This window comes from Oncorhynchus mykiss, chromosome 5 (genome assembly GCF_013265735.2).
Source record: "Oncorhynchus mykiss isolate Arlee chromosome 5, USDA_OmykA_1.1, whole genome shotgun sequence".
NCBI lineage: Eukaryota > Metazoa > Chordata > Actinopteri > Salmoniformes > Salmonidae > Oncorhynchus > Oncorhynchus mykiss.
The window spans coordinates 69,676,795-69,704,619 of record NC_048569.1 but is presented as its reverse complement, the minus strand read 5'-3'; the positions used below and the strand labels follow the sequence as shown (position 1 = coordinate 69,704,619).

Here is a 27,825-nt window from a genome sequence, read left to right as displayed (position 1 = left end):
ATATTATGGCAAGAACAGCTTGAATAAGCAAAGAGAAATATGACAGTCCATCATTACTTTAAGATCAAGGTCGGTCAATACAGAAAATGTCAAGAACTTTGACAGTTTCTTCAAGTGCAGTCGCAAAAAACATGAAGCGCTATGATAACTGGCTCCCATGAAGACCACAGGAAGGAAGACCCAGAGTTACCTCTGCAGAGGTAAAGTTCATTAGTTAACTGCACCTCAGATTGCAGCCCAAATAAATGCATCAGAGTTCAAGTAACAGATACAGCTCAACATCAACTGTACAGAGGAGGCTGCGTGAATCAGGACTTCATGGTCGAATTGCTGCAAAGGAACCATTACTATACTGCATGTTTCGGATATTCAATAAAATATTTTTTTTTTAAACAAAAATAAACTAAAGGACACCAATAAGAAGATTTGCTTGGGCCAAGAAACATGAGCAATGGACATTAAACCGGTGGAAATCTATTCTTTGGTCTGATGAGTCCAAATTTGAGATTTGTGGTTCCAACTGCCTTGTCTTGGTGAGATGCAGAGTAGATGAACGGATGATCTCCGCATGTGTGGTTCCCACTGAAGCATGGAGGAGGAGGTGTGGGTGTGTTTTGCTGGTGACACTGATTTATTTAGAATTTAAGGCACACTTAACCAGCATGGCTACCACAGAATTCTGGTTTGGGCTTAGTCCCACTATCATTTGTTTTTTAACAGGACAATGACCCAACACCTCCAGGCTGTGTAAGGGCCATTTGACCAAGAAGGAAGGAGTGCTGCATCAGATGACCTGGCCTCCACAATCACCTGACCTTAACCCAATTGAGATGGTTTGGGATGAGTTGAAATGCAGAGCGAAGAAAAATCAGCCAAAAGTGCTCAGTGTATGTGGGAACTCCTTCAAGACTGTTGAAAAACTATTCCAGGTGAAGCTGGTTGAGAGAATAACAGAGTGTCAAGGCAAAGGGTGGCTACTTTGAAGAATCTAAAATATATTTTAATTTTGACACTTGTTTACTACATGATTCCATATGTGTTATTTCATAGTTATGGTGCCTTTATTATTCTACAATGTAGAAAATAGTAAAAAATTAAGAAAAATGAGGTATGTCTAAACCTTTGACTGGTACTGTATATACAGCAACACCTCCCCCATATAATTTGTTTTCTTGATTGTGTTGGGCTGCAGAACTTGGAAGTGCAACATTGTGGCTTTTCTTCTCATTCCAAAGAATTTGCCAACAAAATTCCTAACCTATGTATGTTCAACATTAGGAAATCTCGGTACAGACAACACTATTTTTTATTATGGAATGGACAAAATAAAAAAGCCAGAGCCAGGGCGACAGTTTAAAAAAATATGCGTGGTTTATAAAACCCAGATGTGACAGGATCACCAAAGTGTATACAGAAATACAAATGAGACCATCGTTAAAACCATCATAGTACAGCGTTATACACTCAACATTTACAATCTACTCTGTAAAAGGGCTATTGTAAGACATTTCCTTTCTTGTCTTTTTAAAACACAACCACATAACTGATCTTTTTATCAGTTTTCATAACGTGTTTAAAGTACATCCATGTAGTTACTATAGACACCATTAGTCTTCTACTTTAGAAAGGGTACAACAACATCAAGTAGGAAGTAAATATGCAGAGACATCAAGCACATAACATGGGATTTAGCAAGCAGTAAAATCAGCAAATCATTGAGAGGTATTACTCATGAGAAAATGTGATGTCAGGGCTTGCGTATGATTCAGGTCTTAGAAAAAACCTATACAAAGTAACCCTCAATGTCAAAGGGTTATCACTTTCTGACCATATCTTGACATTAAAAAATGGCTCAGTTGTACATAAATTAGTGAATAACTGCTAAGCAGTCATATGCATTAGAATGCTTTCATCTTAGGAAACCATTAGTATCTTGTTAGTGTCATCACTCGCTTGACTGAGGGTTGTCAACCCCTAGTCCCCTCCCTCCAGTAGCCCTGGACGCAAACCCTGAGGATGAGGGAGCCAGGAAAAAATATGGAAACACCAACAAGATACAGCCAATCACAATCCAGGTTCACTTTCTACTTTTTCTCTTTTTTTTTTTTAACAAACACAATTCAACAGGTTTTACACTTAAAGAATGCAGGATTGTGAACAATCAAAATGCTCCTCAACACCTGGAATACTGCTTGTGCTAAAGCTAAATGAAAAACAATGTATGTAATCAAGGAAGAACAGTACAGCTAGAATAATCAGTATTCTCCAGATAATTAAAACAATCATTCAGATATGTACAATGGAAAACAAAAGCAGCATGCAGGCAAGACAATTGTCAGAGTGATACTTAAACAATCTCATGAAGGTGGGAGGGAGAAGTTTGTGGTCTCTGACAAAAGAGGACAGTGTTAACAGTGTTTTAGACTAGATTAAACAGAGAGTGTGTGTATCTGTGTGTGTGTTTCGGGGGGTAGAAGAGCTCTCCATCACTTCAAAAGGACTGAAATGCCAAAGGTGACCTTGCAGCAGGGTGCTCTTTGGTGGAAAGACTGGTTGACTAGCCTGTTCCATATTTGTAGTGAGTGTGGAAAGAAAGTGGAAGCAACTGTTCTTCCAACAAAGAGGACACAATCAGTAGTTAGATCATTGAATTGTGTGTTTTGTGATAGTGGTTTCTATCACTAGCAGACTTCATTGCACAGCCATAATTGCCAAATGTCTAAGTGCATCATCACCACAGTCATGGAAGAAATCTATCTCAAAGGCACACGACATTGTGTGTATTTCTTGTTGTTGATGGTGCTATTACACATTTACAACATTTTGTAGCCTATGAACTTTGCAATTGAAACAAATATTTGGTGCTGGGACCCCAACTGTCATTTCTCATTAGACGCGTCAACAGTCTAAATAATAAAGAAAGGCTAAGAGAAAGGCAAGACAAGCTCATGCTGATTGATCGACACATCAACACTGTACATCAACTACTGCATTGTGTAAACACAGTTGAGCCCCGGGGTGACAGAGAGAGGCTGTCACACACAGTGAGTGGGGAGAAAGCAGTCAACAACACACACTTATCCTTCCCTTGAAAAGCCACGAGGTCCACGATAAGGGGCTTTACCCGCTTCAAAGTTACAGCCGATAGATTCAGCTTGAAAATGATATAAGTAAAGCATGCATGTAACAAAATGAACAAACAAAAAGAGTGCTAACAATGGATGCCAGTTGAACCATTTCCATGGGGTTCTTTTTCTTGGCGAAACCAAGTAATAAAAAGTACCAATGTTAATCAAGGAACAACATATGTTAAAACAAAATCATGAGTTTTGTTGATGAGTGCATTGCCATAAAAGCATGAGAAACAGACATGTACTGTAGAATGAGTTGATAAATGATAAATCAACTTCACCTTCAACATCATTTTTGGGCACTGAGACTTGAAACTGTGAGCTAACCCAGTCCTAAACAACAGAGTAAATACTGCAGGCCCTACAACCCAAGGAGGACGGGCCTATTTAATCACGGCTATCTGATCTGAGAACTACTGTTCCACAGCATAGTCTTTCCAGGATTAAAGATCACTTGACACAGCAGGTATACGACTCGCTCACTTGGTCCCAGGCCTGACAAACCCTACCACCAAAAACCCTGGCACACGCAGAGTCCCAGGGCCTATGATACTGTACATGACGCATGCATTCTATATTCAAAAGAGGTGATGCAGTAGCTTTGTTGTAAAGTTCGTAGATATTTCAGAGGAAGAATGGCAGATCAGGGTGTGGACTGTTATTTGGATAGTGAAAGTGCTAGCAGACATGACAGATGAGGATCTCCTGTTTAGCCAGGGCATCCCTCCCATGGAAAACTCATCTCAACAGACGAAATCAATATCCTGTGAAGATGCCACATGATCTACTTGGCGGTATTACAGTCAGAGGAACCCCAGTGGAAAACCCTGATCACTGTCAGCTGATCTCGCTCCACTGCTTCTGAGAAAGTAGAACAACAGAGAAAATACAAAGTGCCCCACACAATCAGTAGAAAACACTGCAATCGAAAATGGTCACAGTGTTGTTTTAGTTGTTGAGCAATAAAAAGAGAGAATGGGATAGTATTCTTAAAAGGGTAGAGAAATGCACGAGACTCTCAGACATCTCAGTAGAACAAACAGACTATTCTTCTCAGGCTAGCTAGATGATTGATGCTACGCCAGTGAACAACATTCATTAAAATAACGCTTTAGCAGAAAAGCAAAGTACAGTTATGAACATGTAGGGCACTTGAACTAAGCCAATTAGATAATTGACTTGTTTGTTTTTGCAAAACTTTGAAGTTGTAACATGGGCTGGCTAACTGATCTGTGGGAAAAGTTTATATGAGAGGGAGAATGAGCCACCTGAAGTGTTCTTAGTCTTCTACGGAAACAGTAGCTTTTTAGAAAACATGGCACAAGTCTAATTCAACATTCCCACCATTGAGAAACACATACATATCATTGCACAGATGCTTGAGCTATTCTCATTCTTCTAAATAATACATGGAGTACATAATAGTGCACATGAACAAATATACAAAGCAACTTTCACAGACTAAAATATGTTTAAATTATATTTTTGTACAAGTTGTTTTTGTTTGTTTGTATTAAATGCACTTTTCCTGCAAGTGCCGCCAGGGTTTTACACTGACTTTATTATTACAACTCAGTAAACAAAATCAACCCAGTAAGTGGAGTAGAAAAGGAAGCAACAGGTTGAAACCAGTTGATGTTGTTGATATGCTGTGGTAAATGTTGCGATCCAGAGTCCATGCTCAGGCTTGTTATTATTATTAGTCTTTTTGATAAATATTTCTTCTCCCTGTTCATCCTAATATAATAAATGCATGTAAACAGTCGTTTGTTCTCTAATACATCTCCAAAAATGGCAAAGAACTACAAAAACAAATATACAAACAAAAAAGTATCAACATAAAGTCTGTTAAATTAAAGTACTCATAGGAAAATCCCAGTGCTTGGTGGGTTTTCCAAATATGTTCCTGTGTGTATCCCTCTTTGTCTGAAGAACTCAAAACTGTGTGTGTGTGTGTGTGTGTGTGTGTAATCCCATCTCATCTATACCAATATCATATACTGAGATTGTGCTTGAATAAATTAATCTGTTTGTGTGTCACTGAATTATTGTGTGTTTCTTTGTATGTCTATATGTATTAGTGTGTATGTTTGTGTCTGCCTGCGTGTCTACCTGTGTCTGCCTGCGTGTCTACCTGTGTCTGCCTGCGTGTCTACCTGTGTCTGCCTGTGTGTCTACCTGTGTCTGCCTGCGTGTCTACCTGTGTCTGCCTGCGTGTCTACCTGTGTCTGCCTGTGCATGTGTGTGTGTGTGTGTGTGTGTGTGTGTGGTGTGTGTATATGTGTGTGTGTGTGGTGTGTGTGTGTATGTGTGTGTGTGGTGTGTGTGTGGTGTGTGTGTGTGTGTGAGGCAGCTCTGTGATGGAGTGATCACTGGGGTTGTAGAGCTGGTGCTTTGGGCTCAGCTGAAGGCCTCATCATCCGTGTCCTCAATCAACACCTTGGTGTCCTTCTTGGATGATCTGGATGAGAGAAGGAATAGACACATGGATACTGTCAGACAAACACAAGGCTAACATATACCGATTCCTGGCCATGTGGCCGTGTGTGTGTGTGTCTGTGCGTGTGTGAGGAGGTTCTTACTGAGAGGACAGCAGGGGGCGCCGCAGGGACAGGCTGTAGCTGCGTTTCCAGCTCTTCTTGCCCTGACGGTTCCTGACTCCGTCCTCCTGGTCCATCATCTGCTCCAGCAGCGTCTGGTCGTCAGCGTTCAGCGGAGCCACCGAGATGTCCCTCACGGCACGGAACTCACCACAGTTATTCAGGTGCTCATTCTCCAGACGGAAGAAGTTCCAGACAAAACGCCTGTGTGGGGATACAGAATGAGGTATTACATAATGAGAGAGAGAGAAAGAGAGGGGGGGGGGCAGAGAGACAGAGAGAGAAGTAGTCTGTCCAGCTCTGTGATACTGTAACCCACCTGAACACCTCTAGAGGAGCCAGAACGGTGGCCACGATGTCTCCCACAGAGGGGATGTTGGTCATGGTGGTGAGGGAGATCTGGATGGTCCAGGCAAAACGCAGGATCACATCCTCTATGATGGCACAGTAGTAGTACGCCTGGAAAATATAATGGCGTAGTCAGGTCAGAGGACGAGTGTGTGTGTGCCGTGCTGTGTGTTCATGCAGGTTATGTGTGTGTGATGCTCACTTTCTGTGGGTAGACAATCTCCTCCCTAAGGAAGGTGTTCTCCCCTGCTCCACGGTCAAACAGGCCCCAGTCCATCTTCAGGTCCCAGATCAGAGTGTACAGGGAGCTGACGGCTGAGAACACCATCAGCAGGTAGAAGAACATGTCTGCATCGGAATGCTTTTGTTCTGTGAAGCACAAACACAACGCAATGAGTCCATCATTCATCTGTATACCGGTAGTGAAATCAAATAAATAAATACATTTTGCCCAATCTGTGTGCATTATACCTTGATAATTAAGAAGAACACATACGTTGCCTGCTTTGAACTGCGGACAGAGACAGCAGCTTGTTCATAAACGTTTGTCTCTGGTCTTCACTATCCCCACCAGAGGGAGAACTTCTACCATAAGTACTACATTTAGTGAGACAGGTTACCATGGATGGAACATGTCATGCTAATTCTTAGTATACTATTCAGAGGCTCTTGAAACAACATGTTGATATGTCCTTCAGTTTGGCAATTCACTACTAATAAAAAGTATATTTATTATGTTCTAATTTCATCTTGACGTCATGCCAGTTAGAATGTGTAGTGGTAACCAGCTCTGCAGTAGTGTCATGTTGATTTCCCTGTGTCATAGCTGTGTATTTTGACTGGGCCAGACTCCCATGCTGCTCCAGCGACAGCCTGAATGCCTGGGGGATTATTGATGACTGAGGTATTCTAGTCTGATCTGCCTGGGCTCTGGGCTCTGGGCTCCTCGCCCCCGCTGTGGCAGAACAGTGTGGCCTGACACTAAAAGACTCACACACCAACAGGACACCCAGGCCTGGAAGACACGTCACGCAATGTGACGCAACCACTCTTATGACAACTATTCACACCCAACTATTCACACCAGCCTCCTTTACCCAGGTGGATAGTTCTGACTGAACTGAAAATGACTATGGTGAATCCCCTGGGTAAGTCTACTGTGCGTCTTGCATCTGTTGTATTGTTATTTTTCCCCATGAAGGAATATGACCAGTAAGTAACAGCAGATGTGTGTGTGTGTGTGTGTGTGTGTGTGTGTGTGTGTGTGTGTGTGTGTGTGTGTGTGTGTGTGTGTGTGTGTGTGTGTGTGTGTTGTGTCAGTATACTTGTGTGTGTGTGTTGTGTTTGTGTTCATATGTAGTGTATGTGAATGTGCATGGGTTTTGTGGTGAGTGACAGTCTAGTGTGCATGAGGGTGTGTGCATACAGTGTGTATATATAGTCTTGTGAGCGTGCATAGAGTCAGTACAAAATAGGGTCAATTCAGATAGCCTGGGTAACCATTTAATTAACTATTTAGCAGTCTTATGGCTATTTATCAGTCCTATGGCTTGGTGGTAGAAGCTGTCTCGGAGCCTGTTGGTCCAAGAGACGACGCTACAGTGTGTGCATGCATGGTTGTGTGTGCACTGACAGACTGGTTAGATACACAGTCTGACCTGACCACACACAGACTCCAGCAGGGCTGAGACAGGGACAGTGCCATCCGTCATGGTCAATGCCTCCCACATACTGCCACCAGGGCACCAGGAAAGTAACAGTGTACATTTTTCACAGAGAATTACATTGGTCCCTCTAGCCCTGCTCTCACCCTACAGTGGGTTCTGCATCAGGCTACCTCATCTAGTACCGTGTCCCCGCATTAACCCAGTATTACTAATATTATAAATATTTCCTGATGAGGTTAATCCCTCAAACTTAAATGTTTTACGTCTCCTTTAAAAAAGTATTGTTGTTCACAGGAGGCAATTGGGATTACATACATTATGCATTACATACTCATTAAAGTTTGCAGGACAAACTTGTGTCCCAAAATGTGTAAATCCGGAATGAAGGAAAACTGGAGCATCCTAACACCACCAAACTACTGCATCAACAAACAATTACAGATACAGATAGATTGTACAGGTGCCTCAAAGCTGGGAAACTGAGAAATGACAAGGCAAAATGACAAAGAGAAAACAGATTTTTATAAATGTTTTTCTTTTTATAATAATAAAAACCTGGAAATATCACATTTACATAAGTATCCAGACCCTTTACTCAGTACTTTGTTGAATCACATTTGGCAGCGATTACAGATTCAAGTCTTATTGGTTATGACGCTACAAGCTTGGCATACCTGTACTTAGGGAGTTTCTCCCATTCTTCTCTGCAGATCCTCTCAAGCTCTGTCAGGTTGTATGGGGATCGTCGCTGCACAGCTATTTTCAGGTCTCTCCAGAGATGTTCGATCGGGATCAAGTCCGGGATCTGGCTGGGCCACTGAAGGACATTCAGAGACTTGCCCAGAAGCCACTCCTGCTTTGTCTTGGCTGTGTGCTTGTCCTGTAGGAAGGTGAACCTTCACCCCTGAACATTCTGAACGTTCTGGAGCAGGTTTTCATTAAGGATCTCTCTGTACTTTGCTCCATTCATCTTTCCCTCCACCCTGACTAGTGTCCCAGTCCCTGTCGCTGAAAAACATCCACACAGCATGATGCTGCCACCACAATGCTTCACCGTAGGGATGGTGCCAGGTTTCCTCCAGACGTGACGCTTAGCATTCAGGCAAAATAGTTGGTTTCATCAGACCATTGGTTTCATCAGACCAGAGAATCTTGTTTCTCATGGTCTGAGAGTTCTTTAGGGGGCTTTTGGCAAACTCCAAGCGGGCTGTTATGTGCCTTTTACTGAGGAGTGGCTTCCGTCTGGCCACTCTACCATAAATGCCTGATTGGTGGAGTGCTGCAGAGATGGTTGATCTTCTGGAAGGTTATCCTATCTCCACAGAGTAACTCTTGAGCTTTGTCAGAGTGACCATCGGGTTCTTGGTCACCTCTCTGACCAAGGCCCTTCTCCCCCGATTGTTCTGTTTGGCTGGGCGGCCAGCCCTAGGAAGAGTCTTGGTATTTCCAAACTTCTTCCATTTATGAATGATGGAGGCCACTGTGTTTTTGGGGACCTTCAATGCTGCAGAAATTTTTGGTATCCTCGACACAATCCATGGCACGGTTTTTGCTCTGACGTGCACTGTCAACTGTGGGACCCTATATAGACAGGTGTGTGCCTTTCCAAATCATGTCCAATCAATTAAATGTACCACAGGTGGACTCCAATCAAGTTGTAGAAACATGTCAAGTATGATCAACGGAAACAGGATGCACCTGACCTCATAGAAAAGGGTATGAATACTTATGGAAATAAGGCATTTCTGTTTTTGTTTTTGTTCTTCTAAAAAAAAATTTTTTTTTCTTTTGCCCCCAAATTCATGGTATCCAATTGTTCGTAATTACTATCTTGTCTCATCGCTACAACTCCCGTACGGCTGGGGAGAGACGAAGGTCGAAAGCCACGCGTCCTCCGAAACACAACCCAACCAAGCCGCACTGCTTCTTATCACAGCGCGCATCCAACCTGGAAGCCAGCCATGTGTCGGAGGAAACACCGTGCACCTGGCGACCTTGGCTAGCGCGCACTGCGCCCGGCCCACCACAGGAGTCGCTGGTGCGCGATGAGACAAGGATATCCCTACCAGCCAAACCCTCCCTAACCCGGACGACACTAGGCCAATTGTGTGTCGCCCCACGGACCTCCCGGTCGCAGCCGGCTGTGAACCCAGAGTCTCTGGTGGCACAGCTAGCGCTGCGATGCAGTGCCCTAGACCACTGCGCCACCCGGGAGGCGAGCAAACATTTCTTAAAAACTGTTTTCGCTTTGTCATTATGGGGCATTGTGTGTAGATTGATGATATATATATATATATATATTCCAGTCCGTAACATTGTGCGTACTGAAATGTATTGAAAAAATATCTGGATTATGTTTGCATTGTTTATTTAAATGGTATTATTGCTAGGTATTACTGCACTGTTGTAGCTAGAAACACAAGCATTTAGCTGCACCTGCGATAACATCTGCTGTGTATGCGACCAATACAATTTCACTTGATTTGATATGATAGATCTGAAATCAAAAAACTTTGAATATGATCACATAAGATACCACTCGTCCATCACTAAGCCTTTCTGGTTAGCCTCAAGGGCTCTGTAGGACTGATGTCTAGTGTGGGTGGCTAGTCATTGATCTGGAGCTAAATAGAGGGCAACGGCGGTCATTTGCTTCTGTCACGCTCACTAAATGTTTGTGTTTAGCAGGGGCCTAAGCGGTTAAAAGACATTTAAGAGTGGGATGTTGCCATGACAGGCTCAGGACAGGCCTCCCATTGAAGGTTATAATAAGCACCTGGGAACCCGGGAAAAGCAATCATCTGTCTCTGGGTTGTTATCTGCTGCGGTGCTGCCTGCCTGGGATGTCTTGTACTGCTGTTCAGGTGATAAAGAATCTATTACCTGCCTGCCCCATCACTTTCACCACCCCCTCTCCTCACAGAGCCTATCCAAATCAGACACTGAGACCTAGCAAGACAAACAAAGGTTATTGACTCAGGGAAAGTGGCCTCGTGTTGAATTCACACGGCTGATTGGTAGTGAGATAGTGAGTCTGTGTAGTGATATTAGTACCTGCCTGGGTGGAGTATAATTTCTATGGATATGGATTTACATTACAGATACCGGTATTTATATCTCAACTCCACCTACAACTGAATATGATGCTTGATCATAATAGGCAGCATGTCTCAGAGAGATAGTGTTGTTGTAACAGGGTTGAGGCAGAGTTCAAGGGGGTATCATGACCCTGTTAGTTGGTTTGGGGAGTGTTAGAACGTTGAGCTCTTTCCTATGCAGTGGTTCTAGCAGCTCCGTGTGTCCATAGACAACAAAATCCTACTCAGTCAGCAAGCCATGGCCTGGCCCTGGGTCTCATCTCTATTCCAGCAGCATCCGCCAGAGATGTGTTTCGCCGCAGGAAGGTTATTACAGCTCACTCTCCTCGAGCAAGTCCATCCTCTTCCCCTCTTCCACTGCTGCCTTCCCTCCCTCCCTCCCTCCCTCCCTGCTCTCTGCTCTCCTTTCTCCTCTTATATCTGATGATCCTTCACACTAGTTCAACTTTTTCTTTCATCTTCATTGTCGTTTTACTCTCACCTACACGGCCGGTCTATTATTCCTCTTTAGCGTTAACACTTTTTTAATATTAATATATTTTTAGTCTTAGTCTTCACCACATCAGTCACCGGCTTCATTAATAAGTGCATCGACGACGTCGTCCCCAGAGTGACAGTACGTACATATTCCAACCATTAAACAGGCAAAGCATCAATATAGGTCTTAGATTGATTCCTACTACACCAGCTCTGACACTCGTCGGATGAGGCAGGGCTTACAAATTATTATTACAAAGTGAAACCCAGCCACGACCTGCCCAGTGATGCGAGCCTACCAGACGAGCTAAATGCCTTCTATGCTCTCTTCGAGGCAACCAACACTGAACCATGCATGAAAGCATCAGCTGTTCCGGGAGACTGTGTGATCACGCTCTCCATAACCGAGGTGAGTAAGAACTTTAAACAGGTCATTCACAAGGCCGCAGGGCCAGACGGATTACCAGGACGTGTACTCAGAGCATGTGTTGACCAGCTAAGTATCTATCATGGTCCACACACACCAACACAGATGTAAAGAAGACCATCAGATCCTACAAAAGTTCTACAGCTGCACCATTGAGAGCATCTTGACTGTCTGTATCACCGCTGTGTATGGCAACTGCTTGGCATCCGACCGCAAGGTGCTACAGAAGGTAGTGCGTACAGTACATCACTGGGGCCACTCCCTACCATCCAGGACCTATGCTAGGTGGTGTCAGAGGAAGGACACAAAAATTGTCAAAGACTCCAGCCACCCAAGTCATAGTTCTCTCTGCTGCTGCCCGGCAAGCGGTACCGACGCACCAAGTCTACTCTGGAACCAACAGGATCCTGAACAGCTTCTACCCAGTTGTAAATGAGAACTTGTTTTGAACTAGCCTACCTGGTTAAATAAAGGTGAAATAAATAAAAATACCTTCAAGCCATAACACTGCTAAATAGTTAGTTAAATAGTTAACCAAATAGCTGTCCGGACTATCTGCATTGACCTTTTTTGCACTGACATACGCTGCTGCTACTGTTTATTAACTGTCACTTTAGTCCTAGTTATATGTACATATCTACCTCAATTACCTCGTACCCCTGCACATTGACTCGGTACTGGTATCCTGTGTATATAGCCAAGTTATCTTTACTCATTGTGTATTTATTATTACTTTTATTATTACTTGCTCTACTTTTCTATTGTTTCTCCCCAAAAATTATCCGCATTGTTGGGAAGGACCTGTAAGTAAGCATTTCACTGTTAGTCTACACCTTTTGTTTACGAAGCAAGTGTCAAATAACATTTTATTTTATTTTAATTAAGCTACTACTGTACAAGATGGCAGATGCCATATTGATCCTGAATAAAGTATTTTGCCATACTGTCAGGCTCAATATCCTGTGGTTCTGGGGACTCTAAACTCTAAAGTCAGGAAATCCCTTCGTCCTTTTTCTACATTTCCAGGAACAACATACACAGCATCAGTCTTTGATTTAATTATAGATTATTTCTACTGTAATTGTCTATTCACAGGACTGCCAAAACTGGATCTGCACAACTTCAGTCTTTAACCTGCATTCAAATTAATCCAACTCCTTTACTGTATCGTAGGAGGGTACATACTAAAACCTAATAGGAGGGTACATACTAAAACCTAGTAGGAGGGTACATACTAAAACCTAGTAGGAGGGTACATACTAAAACCTAGTAGGAGGGTACATACTAAAACCTAATAAGAGGGTACATACTAAAACCTAATAGGAGGGTACATACTAAAACCTAGTAGGAGGGTACATTTTACCCTCTGCATTGAGTCCCTTTTGCATTATTATACATTTATTGTAATGTGAATATAGCACAATTCTCCGTGGTATTGGTGTAATACTGGAATCAATGGGGTCATGAGGCAGCATCAGAGCATTACTTTGTGGATGTATAATGAAGGTGATATATCCATACACAACCTGGGAGCCCTGCCAACATTTCTTATGCTGATTTACTACCGCTGTGCCCGGCATGAACATGATTCAATACTGAGCGATGATCATCATGTGGGCTGTGCGGCGCTCTGTTCTGCTTATGAAACAGATGCTCTGTAATTTAGGTGCTAGGCTCCGGTCCACTGGGTCCAGGCCTCATTTATCTATCCCATCTACTGTATGTCACAACAGAACTGTCAAACTCTGTGGCCAAGATGCACCTCACCTCCACATTCACATCTGGCTAGACTTCAGTCGATTGGCCCATACAGCAGACATACCAACATATACTGTATACTGTGACTCAGACTGAGTCTAGCAACAATAAAGAGCAATGGACTGGACAATTTGATAAGTATTTTCGATGTTTTAATAGTCTAACCCATATGCATCTCTTTTAGATTCTAATGACTATGAAGAACATACTTCAAATATGTATGGAAACCCTGTGCATACACGTTTTGTAAATTCTCAATTTGGTAGCCATGCCAACGCAGTTGAAAGACTGCGGGTTAAGTGGGTATGGTAGTCTGGATATTCCCTCCATCCCTTCTCACTTAACGCCCCCGACTCTACCTCTCTGTTAAAAAGGGGGGGATGAAACAGGTCTTCACACAGCATATGAAATGAAGAGGGCTCATTAGTCCAGGGTCCACAGGGCTGAAGACTAGAGGAATGGACCGACTGACTGGAGGAGGAAAAAGCCTTAATGGATTCATTTCCTAAGAACCTAAAACCTCCTCACTGCCTCCAAACTGACAGCCAAATGGAGTCAGGTTACAGAAGAAACACAAACATTGATTTAAATGTATAAAGAAAAATGAAGCAAAAATCATGCTGTGCAGTAACATTTAACATTTTCAAAGGTTGAGCGGAAGTTTAAAAGCTGGCATTTGCACAAATAAATATATAACTGTCGATGGACGAGCATATAAATAATGAAATGGCAAAAACCGCTTAGCAAACTGCTTTGAAATTATCCACTTGGACAAACATCTATGCAGCCAAGATATGAGATTGCACAAAGGCAGAATATTGAAGGGATGCTGTTGTGATAACACCTCTGAACCAGATTAATCAGCGGCTGATTGTGGAGCTGGAGAATGACAAGCCTCCCTCCCTCCCTCCCTCTCTCTCCCTCTTCCTCCCTCCCTCCCTCCCTCCCCCTCTCTCTCTCTCTCTCTCCCTCCCCCTCCCTCCCTCTCCCTCTCTCCCCCTCCCTCCCTCCCTCCCTCCCCCTCTCCCTCCCTCCCTCCCTCCCTCCCTCCCTCCCTCTCTCCCTCCCTCTCTCCCTCCCTCCCTCCCTCCCTCCCTCCCTCCCTCCCTCCCTCCCTCCCTCCCTCTCTCCCTCCCTCTCTCCCTCCCTCCCTCCCTCCCTCCCTCCCTCCCTCCCTCCCTCCCTCCCTCCCTCCCTCTCTCTCTCTCCCTCCCTCCCTCTCTCCCTCCCTCTCTCCCTCTCTCCCTCTCTCTCTCTCTCTCTCTCAAACCTTGTCTATGCTGTGCTTTAGTACTTTTTCATTTCCATTATAATGAGTCATTGACAAACAGAGAAGAAATCCAGGCTTGACATCTTCCAGTGGCAAACCATTTGCACTCAAGGTCAGCTCTGCTTTCATTGTGTTCATACAGCTTGTGATGATCTGAGCTTCAGCATTCAGCATTCCCCTTCCTGTCCAACTGTCTGAAAAAGCTAGGTGTGTCTCCTTACCTTTGTGGGTGCTGTAGAGTGCAGCGAAGGTGACCACAAAGAAGGTGGTGGAGTATTTGCCAGCGTTGACCAGGTGAGGGAAAGCTCGCTTGGTGTCTCGGTACCGACGGAGGCACTGCACGAAACGGAACCAAGCAGGCAGACACTGGATGATGGCACGTAGACCGTAGGAGTAACTGTGGCATGTGTAATCACCTAGTGGGAACGGGGGAGAAAATGACACTTTAACAACCAAAACATTCAAACATTTATCAAACACAGCCATATTTTCATGATGTATATGGTTTTGGTATCAACCATTCTTATAGCTTGACCTTTTGAACTGTTCTGTCAGAATGGAATGGGTTTGTTGGACTCACTGAGAGACAGCTCAAGGTCATTTGTGGACTAGCTAGCTGTAGTCCCAGTGCTTTGACTCATTGCCATACACCCACATTGTGCTGTCCCCTCTCCTCTCTCCTTCTCCCACACACACAGAATAATAGTAATCACAATCATAATAATAATCATTTAGCGGGTGTTTATATTTGTCCTGTTACAAAGTGTTTAACTCCCCCTGAGACACCTGCAGGGAGTGGGGTCACGGCCAGGGTCACCATTGTACACACACAGCAGCAGCACTCTCTACATCACTGGGGCCGAGCTTCCTGCCATCCAAGACCTCTATAACAGGCGGTGTCAGAGGAAGGCCCTAAAAATGGTCAAAGTCTCCAGGCACATACGCTGCTGCTACTGTTTATTGTCTGTTACTTTAGTCCTAGTTATATGTACATATCTACCTCAATTACCTCGTACCCCAGCACATCCACTCAGTACTGTACCCCTTATATACTGTATCTACCTCACCTCGTACCCCTGCACATGGACTCTGTACTGGTACCCTGTTTATGTAGCCAAGTTATCATTACTAACTTTTATTATTACATGTTATTTCTCTATTTCCTTTCTCTCTGCATTGTTGGGAAGGGCCCGTAAGCATTTCACTGTTAGTCTACACCTGTTGTTTACGAAGCTTGTGACAAATACATTTTGATTTGACTCTCTGAGTGGACAGCTAATCAACATGAGAGTCACACTGCTGGACACAAACATTTCCATTCAATTACCTCGCTGCTGATTTTTCAGGCCACAGCAGAGGGCTGCAAATTACTGAGGAGAACCATTAATAACTAATTTTCCAGACAAACAAACAGACACAGTCAGACTTGACAGAGACAGGCAGACAGGCAGACAGACAGACAGATCCCACTGAATATTGACTGGGTTCAGAGAGAGCTAAACCATTCCACCCTAGTACATGTCTCCTAAACAAAACTGTTATAGATGAGTTTGAACAGAGCTGCTGAACCAGCATGATATATAGGTTTGGGTTACATACATTCAGCTGTTCCTTCACTGCATACCTGACATGACAGTTCTGCACTTACAGAGCAACGGTAGGTACTCGTTATGGTCTAACTCACTGTTGAACATGGGCAGGAGGCCTTTGCGGTCGGTCCATTTGAGCTCAAAGCTGTAGAAGCAGATGAGATACTCCAGGTCCATCAGTACAATCACCAGAGAGTTGAGCTGGTCGGCCAGCCAGAAGTCTGCAAACTCCACGCGATGGAACGGCGCCGTGAACACACGGAACTGGGAGACAGACAGACAGAGTTAGTAGTCCCATGCAAGACACAGGAGATCTGATTAAATACATATGCTTCCACTGAAGGGGTGCAATGTGTGTTGGAATAGTCTGAGGTTAAGATAACATTGACAGCTCTTCTGTCTACAGTACACCTCTGCATACTAATGTCACTAGAACTCCCATGCTTGTCTCACAATAAGCCATTTAAGACATTACAAATAACCAAAGAGAAGGGACACACATGTAAAGACCTGGGCTACAACCATGTATACAAGACTTGAACACTGAGGAAGCTCATTGTCATGCAGCAAATGAGGCTGTAATGTATAGGGTATTATAAACTGGGTGGATCGATCCCTGAATGCAAATTGGCTCACAGCCGTGTTATATCAGACCGTATAACCAGTTTATAATATCAATAAGGCACCTTAGGGGTTTGTGGTATATTGCCAATATACCACGTTAAGGACTGTATCCAGGCACTCCGTGTTGTGTTGTGCATATGAACAGCCCTTAGCCATGGTATATTGGCTATATACCACACCCCCTCGGGCCTTGTTGCTTAATTAGAGTAGTGGAAGACGAGAGGGCAGAGCAGAACAGGAAGCTACTCTCCAAATGAGCTGGGACATGTTGAGGTCATGAGCCCTGCAACAGCCAGCAGTCCTAGTATCTCCCTACAGTAAATGGACTGCTGGATACCTATGGAAAGCCTAATGAGGCTCTAGCTGGATTGTGTCAACCTGTCACTCATTTAACAGAGCTATTGCCACACCAGCAATAGTTTGCCCCTCACTGAGAAGTACTGCTTAGGTATATATGGGCTCACATTCTGTGAATGGCTGGTGAAGTAATAGACCATATTTTTTTCTATTTTATTACACCTTTATTTAACCAGGTAGGCCAGTAGAGGACAACTTCTAATTTACAACTGCGACCTGGTCAAGATAAAGCAAAGCAAAACAATGTGACAAAAACAACAACACAGAGTTACACATAAACAAACATACAGTCAATAACACAAAAGAAAAGAAAAATAGAAAAATCTATGTACATTGTGTGCAAATGTAGAAGAGTAGGGAGGTCGGCAATAAATAGGCCCTAGAGGTGAAAATAATTACAATTTAGCATTAACACTGGAGTGATAGATGTGCAGATGATGATGTGCAAGTAGAGATACTGGGGTGCAAAAGAGCAAGAGGGTAAGTAATAATATGGGGATGAGGTAGTTGGGTGTGCTATTTACAGATTGCTGTGTACAGATACAGTGATCGGTAAGCTGCTCAGACAGCTGATGCCTGAAGATAGAGAGGGATAAGATAAGACTTGATTTGCAGAGAAATTATATTTTTGCTGACACAGTAGTCAATCCGACACTCCACACATGCACAAACATGACGGTCTGGGAGCAGCACAGGATCAACTGCATGGCCATGCCCCTGGAGAAGTCTGATTTAATATAGCCTAATATGATTGGGTTTACTAGTGCTTTGGGTATGGTTTCTGTTGGGACTGGATCATGTTATCACGGGTCTGCGAATGAGACTGTGGGTGAATGGGAATGATACTCTCCCCCTCTTGCCTCCAGGGTGCTACACAGCCTCACTATGCAGCCTGACCGAGTCCCAGATTGTTTCAGTTGCAAATGTCAAACAGTATTGATTCATCCTGTTATGTATGTGAGTTAATGAAAGATTTCTACCTGGCAATATATGCCATTATTGATCTCCACACCATCTCCATACACATAAATTATAGACATTCAGAAGATAAACCTTCCTCAAAATGTATTCATTGTGTAAACAAACACACCAGGCAATCTGTCTCGATTTGTTCTCTCATTATGTGTTTGTCCTCAGGTTAGTTCCTGTGTTCAGTGTGGGTGTGTGGCTCTCTAGGATGCTGCACAGGCCCCAATGGAGCCCAATCAAAGCTGGAGAGGGCTGTGGAATGGCTCGGAGGGCTGGGTAACTAAGGGATGGAGAGGATTGGAGGAGCAGCATACTGATGGATCCATCCCTGTAATGATTGCACAGTCACAGCCGCCACATCCCCAGGGACCCGCCTGCATTCTATTATCCCTCACCCCACTGGCCTCTGTCTCACACACACACTGAATCCTCCTACCTCCCATCCCCATCCCCCTAGCCAGCAAACATCAGACAAGTCAAAGACAAGCTGAATACAACAAAACACAATACAGTAGGAGAAAGATATCAAATACAGTGTTGTACAAACAAACACCAGTTGAGTCGGGTTTCATTGTACTGATATCATTGCATCATTATAATACAGTAGTCCCAGTGGAGAAGGAGCTCACCAGCAGTTTGAGCAGCCAGAAGCGGGACTTGTAGTAGCCAGTCTTGAAGGGGTTGATGAGGAAGAGAAGCATGAAGCCGTAGAGGATGAGGGGGTTGACCTGCATGGGCAGCATGGTGTACTCAGAGTACAGACAGGACAGGATGCTCATACACCACAGCACCCCCAGGAACCCTGCAATCTAGGGAATAATTCAATAGATAAAGCCATCAAACACGCAATAGATTTTTTATTCAACTACCTTTATAACACTTCATATAATTTGTCCTTGGTAATATGATCAGAAAAAAACATAGTGCATGTCTTCAGATTAGTATTATTGTTGAAATGTTTAATTTCCCTTATTCAGCACATTCTCCCTCTGGTGGTCACACTAGATCATTCTCCCTCTGGTGGTCACACTAGATCATTCTCTCTCTCTGGTGGTCACACTAGATCATTCTCTCTCTGTGGTGGTCACACTATATCATTCTCTTTTTGGTGGTCACACTAGATCATTCTCTCTCTGGTGGTCACACTAGATCATTCTCTCTCTCTGGTGGTCACACTAGATCATTCTCTCTCTCTGGTGGTCACACCAGATCATTCTCTCTGTGGTGGTCACACCAGATCATTCTCTCTGTGGTGGTCACACCAGATCATTCTCTCTCTGGTGGTCGCACCAGATCATTCTCTCTGTGGTGGTCACACAAGATTATTCTCTCTCTGGTGGTCACACACAAACATTATCTCTGTGTGGTGGTCACACTAGATCATTCTCTCTCTGTGGTGGTCACACTAGATCATTCTCTCTGTGGTGGTCACACCAGATCATTCTCTCTGTGGTGGTCACACCAGATCATTCTCTCTCTGGTGGTCGCACCAGATCATTCTCTCTGTGGTGGTCACACAAGATCATTCTCTCTCTGGTGGTCGCACCAGATCATTCTCTCTGTGGTGGTCACACTAGATCATTCTCTCTCTGTGGTGGTCACACTAGATCATTCTCTTTTTGGTGGTCACACTAGATCATTCTCTCTGTGGTGGTCACACACGTTCATTCTCTCTGTGGTGGTCAAACAATACCATTCTCTCTGTGGTGGTCAAACAATATTATTCTCTCCGTGGTGGTCACACTAGATCATTCTCTCTCTGTGGTGGTCACACTAGATCATTCTCTCTGTGGTGGTCACACCAGATCATTCTCTCTGTGGTGGTCACACTAGATCATTCTCTCTCTCTGGTGGTCACACTAGATCATTCTCTCTCTCTGGTGGTCACACAAGATCATTCTCTCGCTGGTGGTCACACCAGATCATTCTCTCTCTGGTGGTAACACAATATCATTCTCTCTGTGGTGGTCACACACAATCATTCTCTATGTGGTGGTAACACCAGATCATTCTCTCTGAGGTGGTCAAACAATACCATTCTCTCTGTGGTGGTCAAACAATATTATTCTCTCTGTGATGATCACACCAGATCATTCTCTCTGTGGTGGTCACACCAGATCATTCTCTCTGTGGCGGTCACACACGATCATTCTCTCTGTGATGATCACACTAGATCATTCTCTCTGTGATGATCACACTAGATCATTCTCTCTGTGGTGGTCACACCATCTCATTCTGTCTCTGGTGGTCAAACAATACCATTCTCTCTGTGGTGGTCAAACAATAGCATTCTCTCTGTGGTGGTCACACCAGATCATTCTCTCTGTGGTGGTCACACACGATCATTCTCTCTGTGGTGGTCACACACGATCATTCTCTCTGTGGTGGTCACACCAGATCATTCTCTTTGTGGTGGTCACACCAGATCATTCTCTCTGTGGTGGTCACACACGTTCATTCTCTCTGTGGTGGTCACACACGATCATTCTCTCTGTGGTGGTCACACCAGATCATTCTCTCTCTGGTGGTCGCACCAGATCATTCTCTTTGTGGTGGTCACACACGATCATTCTCTCTGTGGTGGTCACACACGATCATTCTCTCTGTGGTGGTCACACCAGATCATTCTCTCTGTGGTGGTCACACCAGATCATTCTCTCTCTGGTGGTCGCACCAGATCATTCTCTTTGTGGTGGTCAGACACGATCATTCTCTCTGTGGTGGTCACACACGATCATTCTCTCTGTGGTGGTCACACACGATCATTCTCTCTGTGGTGGTCACACCAGATCATTCTCTCTGTGGTGGTCACACACGATCATTCTCTCTGTGGTTGTCACACCAGATCATTCTCTCTCTGGTGGTCACACAATATCATTCTCTCTGTGGTGGTCACACACAATCATTCTCTCTGTGGTGGTCACACAAGATCATTCTCTCTCTGGTGGTCACACTAGATCATTCTCTCTGTGGTGGTCAAACAATATCATTCTCTTGTGGTGGTCAAACAATATCATTCTCTCTGTGGCGGTCACACCAGATCATTCTCTCTCTGGTGGTCACACCAGCTCATTCTCTCTCTGGTGGTCAAACAATATAATTCTAGGGCCTCCCGGGTGGCGCAGTGGTTAAGGGCGCTGTACTGCAGCGCCAGCTGTGCCATCAGAGTCCCTGGGTTTGCGCCCAGGCTCTGTCGTAACCGGCCGCGACCGGGAGGTCCGTGGGGCGACGCACAATTGGCCTAGCGTCGCCCGGGTTAGGGAGGGCTTGGTCGGTAGGGGTGTCCTTGTCTCATCGCGCACCAGCGACTCCTGTGGCGGGCTGGGCGCAGTGTGTGCTAACCAAGGTGGCCAGGTGCACGGTGTTACCTCCGCATGGCTTCCGGGTTGGATGCGCGCTGTGTTAAGAAGCAGTGCGGCTTGGTTGGGTTGTGTATCGGAGGACGCATCACTTTCAGCCTTCGCGAGCCCGTACGGGAGTTGTAGCGATGAGACAAGATAGTAGCTACTACAACAATTGGATACCACGAAATTGGGGAGAAAAAGGGGTAAAATTCAAAACAAAATATAAAAATAAATAAACAACATCATTCTCTCTGAGAGAGAATGAGATCATTCTCTCTGTGGTGGTCACACCAGATCATTCTCTCTGTGGTGGTCACACACGATCATTCTCTCTGTGGTGGTCACATCAAATCATTCTCTCTGTGATGGTCACACTAGACCATTCTCTCTGTGGTGGTCACACCAGCTCATTCTGTCTCTGGTGGTCAAACAATACCATTCTCTCTGTTGTGGTCACATACAATCATTCTCTCTGTGGTGGTCACACACAATCATTCTCTCTGTGGTGGTCACACCAGATCATTCTCTCTGTGGTGGTCACACCAGATCATTCTCTCTCTGGTGGTCACACAATATCATTCTCTCTGTGGTGGTCACACACAATCATTCTCTCTGTGGTGGTCACACAAGGTCATTCTCTCTCTGGTGGTCACACCAGCTCATTCTCTCTCTGGTGGTCACCGCAGATCATTCTCTCTGTGGTGGTCACACCAGATCATTCTCTCTGTGGTGGTCACACCAGATCATTCTCTCTCTCTGGTGGCGACACCAGATCATTCTCTCTCTGGTGGTCACACCAGATCATTCTCTCTGTGGTGGTCACACACAATTATTCTCTCTGTGGTGGTCAAACAACATCATTCTCTCTATGGTGGTCAAACAATATCATTCTCTCCGTTGTGGTCACACCAGATCATTCTCTCTCTCTGGTGGTCACACCAGCTCATTCTCTCTCTGGTGGTCACCGCAGATCATTCTCTCTGTGGTGGTCACACCAGATCATTCTCTCTGTGGTGGTCACACCAGATCATTCTCTCTCTCTGGTGGCCACACCAGATCATTCTCTCTCTGGTGGTCACACCAGATCATTCTCTCTGTGGTGGTCACACACAATTATTATCTCTGTGGTGGTCAAACAATATCATTCTCTCTATGGTGGTCAAACAATATCATTCTCTCCGTTGTGGTCACACAATATAATTTGTTCTCTCCATTATTACCAGTATTTGTCTCAGTGTACTGTCTGGCTTGATTCTTGTTATTGTCCTTTTGTACCCCCTGGTTCTCCCCTCTCCCTTACCTCAAACAGGTGCTGGTGGGAGAGGTTGCTGCGAGGGTTCAGCTCAAAGATGAGCACATGGTTGACCCCCGCCTGGCGCCAGCCGTACGTGTTAATGCCCAACAGGAAGAGGAACTCGATTAGCAGGAAGCCACCACGGTAGATACGCACCAGAGGCCACACGTTCTCATACCGGATGAGTACAGCACCTGCAAAATAATAATAGCAATTAAATAATCTAATTCTCCATCAAAATATCTGAGGCTACAGTCTTGTCATAAAATACAGTATGCACTACTAACTTGAGCTCCCCACTAATGGCAAGCCCCATTTCCTGTGTATCTGTTAATCCTCAAGTAAAAAGGCCTTATTAGCATGGTTGTGTGTGAATGTACCACTGAGGATGAAGGAGATAGAGAGGACGATGAAGACCCCACAGTAGAGGCCAACGCGGAAGGTAGTCCAGGCTAGAGCAGGCTGCAGGAAGGAAAAGCAGAGAATGACAGAGATGAGCAATTACCAGTTACTAGGCCTGTGTGACTGCCAGTCTTCTCTGCTCTACTGTAATGTTGTCAGGCACACAGCTGCAGATCCACACTAGGCAGTTACTAATTAATTTAGCTTGACAGATAGACACACCTATCCAGGGAAGCTGAAGTCATTCACAGAATCCAGTTCACCTGTTCCTTGTTCAATGCACCTTATAGGAAGTGTCCTTACATTAACATGTGTTATCGTCAAGTACTTTTGTACGTGCTAAAAATACATTTCATATAGATGTTCCCACGGTAGTCTGGACAAGCCATTTGTATCTGGCATAATTCATGGTGGACATGACATTGATATCAATACAACTATAAATATGAAGGATATGTGACAGGGGATGTGAAGCCCTCTCTCTCTCTCTCCTCCCCTGTGGAAAAGCACTTTCTCTAGTCTAGTATGGAGAGCCTCTTACAGGATCAATACTGTGGGGATGAATAGGGTGTGTGTGTCACATACCTTTACTGTATACACACACAGCAGGAAGGAGATGAAGAGCGGGAAGTGTGTCACTCTACCATACAACGTTTATGTTGATGAGATCCTGGCGCTGGCAGGGAATTATGGCGGGAATGATCTAATTGGTTAATTGTACACTAACTAACATACACCCTCTAGTAAACCTGTGGTGTCAGTCTCTCTCACCTGTGCTGCCCCCAGTGGAGGGACTCTCAGCCTCTTCATTGCCTTCTGACGGTCCCCTCCCTCCAGCTCTGTGGTCACCACAGCCTGACAAACACAACACACACGTCACTACTGTTCATCCAGGAACAAGTTCAAATCCAATACAACATATTAAAGAGCAAAAGTCAAAGACCGGGATCCGATTTTGCCAGAATTAGCAATTTTGTGGTTAAAACAGATGATGGGGAATGAATATCAACCTAAACAATGCTTTGACCTCCACAGCCAGGTGCTTCTGTTCCATACTTACCTCAGTCTCAGAAATGAGCTGGGTGATCTTCTTACAGGTGTAGAAGGGGGCCACCTCCACGTGGGCCACGCGCCAGTCAGCCCCACGGGGAGTCTCCAGGATCTTATCATGCTTCTTCAGGATCTTACGGAAGCCTGTGAAGTTCAGATTCTGGGAGAAAGACAAATCGTTGGGTTAAGTCTGAACTGAGCAAGAGATGCAGAGAGGGAGAAGGAGACTAAACGGTTGAGAAAAACTTAACTGCTGAGATAAAGAGAGGAACAGAGAAGAAATAGTCACACCACTAGAGAGAGGTGGATGGAGAGGTAGTAAGATGCAGAGAGACATTTGATGCTGATTGCAGCATCAAACAGAAAGATGAGAGAGTGTAGATAGGCTGACTGTTTCACCTGGTAGTTCAGCATCAGGATGAGACTGAGGTAGTATCTAGGGGTAGTGTGTAGGGTTTAGGGTTAAGGTTACCAACTTGGTAGTTCTGCAGTAGGATGAGGAAGTACCTAGGGGTGGTGTGTAGGGTTTAGGGTACCAACCTGGTAGTTCTGCCTCCGGATGAGGAAGTACCTAGGGGTGGTGTGTAGGGTTTAGGGTACCAACCTGGTAGTTCTGCAGTAGGATGAGGAAGTACCTAGGGGTGGTGTGTAGGGTTTAGGGTACCAACCTGGTAGTTCTGCCTCCGGATGAGGAAGTACCTAGGGGGTGGTGTGTAGGGTTTAGGGTACCAACCTGGTAGTTCTGCAGTAGGATGAGGAAGTACCTAGGGGTGGTGTGTAGGGTTTAGGGTACCAACCTGGTAGTTCTGCAGTAGGATGAGGAAGTACCTAGGGGTGGTGTGTAGGGTTTAGGGTACCAACCTGGTAGTTCTGCAGTAGGATGAGGCTGAGGTAGAACTCGGAGAAGGCCAGCTGTAGGTCCTTGATGTTGCGGTGTTTGCAGCGCTCTTCCTGGGACAGGTGGAACACCGTCTTGCGTTTCCGCAGACCTGGCGCATTGCTCTCACGCTGCGCATCCAGAGACGACTGCAGCTCATTCTGCAGGGTGGCAAAACGCCTCTGGGCTTCCGCAAGTTTCTCTGCAGAAGGGAAGGAGATATGGAGAACAACCGAGTGAGCAACAGTGTCAGTATGACAAAGACAGATCTGATTTCACTCTGCTGATGTCTCGTGGAAATTTCTAGTGGTTTTGAGAGTAACTTCTACTGCACTGAGACTGTCAGAAACATTAGCTTGCATTAACAGCCCTGCAGTGCATACAGCCAGAGGTAAACACACTTCTCCCTGCCCTCCTCTCCATTACGGGGAAGTGAAAAGAGGAGTATTAGGTTCTGCAGACGTGTAAATGCAGCCCTCTGCAGGCCCATTACCAGGGTCATGACAGGGTTCATTTCCCTCCTGAGAGAGACAGCAGCAGGGGGCAACCTGAGTAGATCTGGAACATGGCCCTCATTCTCCCCCAGCCTCCCCATCCCAGTCCCACGAACACATTCCAGGACTGAACTCCTCGAGCCCGGCTTTGGCACATATCCTCCACTGTCACCTCCGCCTGTGTCTGCACTCTGCACCCCACCACATCCTATTCATAGGCCAAGGCTGGAGAGAGGGTTCTGCAATAGACCTCTTCAGTCCTGATTCACAACTAGACCGCCTGGTCAACGGCAGGGCAGAGAGGCCCTTCCTGCATGTGTTTGTGACATTGACGAAGCACCGTCTCATGTTCCCCACGGTCAATCAGTGAAGACAGGGGTGTTACGTTAGGTGCAGTGGGTTAATTGGTTACTTTAACGCTCAGTTGCAAACACAGCCTCTGAATTTCACAGTACCCGACTCACAGGAATGCCTGCTCTTTTGATGGCTAAAATTAGAGTAATCCCTCACAGGATAACAGTAGATTATGTCACTGACACTGTCTACCCTGTCCAGAGGGTCTCTATCTGCCGCTCTGCATGGATCAAGTCATGACTTAACATGAGGCATGAGAAAGTCAAGACTCACACACTTTACCTAAATTGGAAGAAATTAAGCCTGGGTAGATTTGTGTGTACAGACAAAGGTGTCAGAATGGTATGCAGGCTGAATAGACTAAAATAAGCCTTAACGTCTGAGCTTTGCCAGGATCAGCCACAGGTAAAATATTGTCTCTGGAGTCTATATCTGAGGATACATACAAATATTTTAGATATTGTGACAGCGTTTAACAGAGACTGTGTTGTGCCTTGGTTTTTCTCACTGGCATATAGTTCAATGTACTGCTCCACGTTAACTTAAGGGGGTCGATGACCCCTTTCAGAAGAGGGAAGCTGCTTGCTACAGCTCTCTGCGGAGGCGACGACTCTCTTATGTAAAGCTCACACCTTGAACAAGACATGAAAAGAGGGAGATAACGATGTCTGTCCAACAAGATTCAGTAATTGCTTGTTTCATCCCAACATCTGGCTAGACGGATATACAACACATCCAGGCGTAGAAAATGACAGATTATGATGCTGCAGTCTGGAGTCCGAGAGTGAAGTGACTGACTGTGGCTGGGCTACAAGACAGCCAAGAAGACCTAACACTGCTAAAAACAACATTTACTATAGATTTCCTTATAATCTGAATTGAGACAGATTTATTCTAGTAAAGCCAGATGTCTAGCCTTGATGTGGGGCAGCAGGTAGCCTAGTGGTTAAAGCGTTGGACTAGTAACCAAAAGGTTGCAAGATTGAATTCCCGAGTTGACAAGGTAAAAATCTGCCGTTCTGCCCCTGAACAGGCAGTTAACACACCGTCATTGGGTGATAACCCACCTTGGCCGTCATTGAAAATTAGAATTTGTTCTTAACTGAACTGCCTAGTTAATTGAAGATAAAATAAATAAAATACTCAGACTCAGTCTGCTGGATGTGCTTAATGAGCAACAGTGATGGGAAATCCTTGTTTTCAGGGAAGATAAAAACGAGTAGCAACAGGATGTTGATCAGAGTGCCAGTTCTCTTTGGCAGTCCAACCTGGTCTGACTTTATTTCAGCTTCTGGCAAAGCCTCAACTCTGAAGGGGATGGGAGGGGAGGTTTATTGGAGAAGAAAAATAGGGAGTTTAAAAGTCTTTCAGACTTTAAGGAAAAGCAAATTAAAGTAGACACTAATGAATGCCCCTTTTCTATATTTTGTTGGCTTCCTGTCTAACTCGTACCATTACCAATAAAGTATGTACTCGTTGGTAATGGGATTCAGAATATATCAAATGTCCATGTTGCCAGGCAGCATCAACCCATTAAATACAGTTCTACAAAACATCACGTAGTTGGCACCCAAATAAAGCTTATCACTCAACATGACAACCGTATGTGCAAGAGGTCAAGGAAATTACTGGCTACTCCCATTGCACTGCAGGCATTAGTTATTATGGCATTATAAGTAACTATTAGTGGACAAA

At 44.8% G+C, this 27,825-nt stretch overlaps 1 protein-coding gene across 2 annotated transcripts in view; it reads right to left on the bottom strand.

Moving 5' to 3' along the window:
• Positions 1-1,347: 1,347 nt before the first annotated feature.
• LOC110524448 (xenotropic and polytropic retrovirus receptor 1 homolog) overlaps positions 1,348-27,825 on the bottom strand; it is an 89,142-nt gene continuing 62,664 nt past the window's right edge. For both annotated transcript variants that reach the window (XM_036978244.1, XM_036978243.1), the window contains exons 4-15: positions 25,267-25,484; positions 24,416-24,565; positions 24,127-24,210; positions 23,334-23,415; positions 22,960-23,147; positions 18,945-19,124; positions 16,461-16,629; positions 14,998-15,192; positions 6,282-6,448; positions 6,051-6,190; positions 5,714-5,935; positions 1,348-5,592 (exon numbers count right to left, since the gene is read on the bottom strand). In XM_036978244.1, coding sequence (XP_036834139.1) covers positions 5,532-5,592; positions 5,714-5,935; positions 6,051-6,190; positions 6,282-6,448; positions 14,998-15,192; positions 16,461-16,629; positions 18,945-19,124; positions 22,960-23,147; positions 23,334-23,415; positions 24,127-24,210; positions 24,416-24,565; positions 25,267-25,484 — 1,856 coding nt within the window. In that variant the 3' untranslated portion in view covers positions 1,348-5,531. The remainder of the gene's footprint in view (positions 5,593-5,713; positions 5,936-6,050; positions 6,191-6,281; positions 6,449-14,997; positions 15,193-16,460; positions 16,630-18,944; positions 19,125-22,959; positions 23,148-23,333; positions 23,416-24,126; positions 24,211-24,415; positions 24,566-25,266; positions 25,485-27,825) is intronic.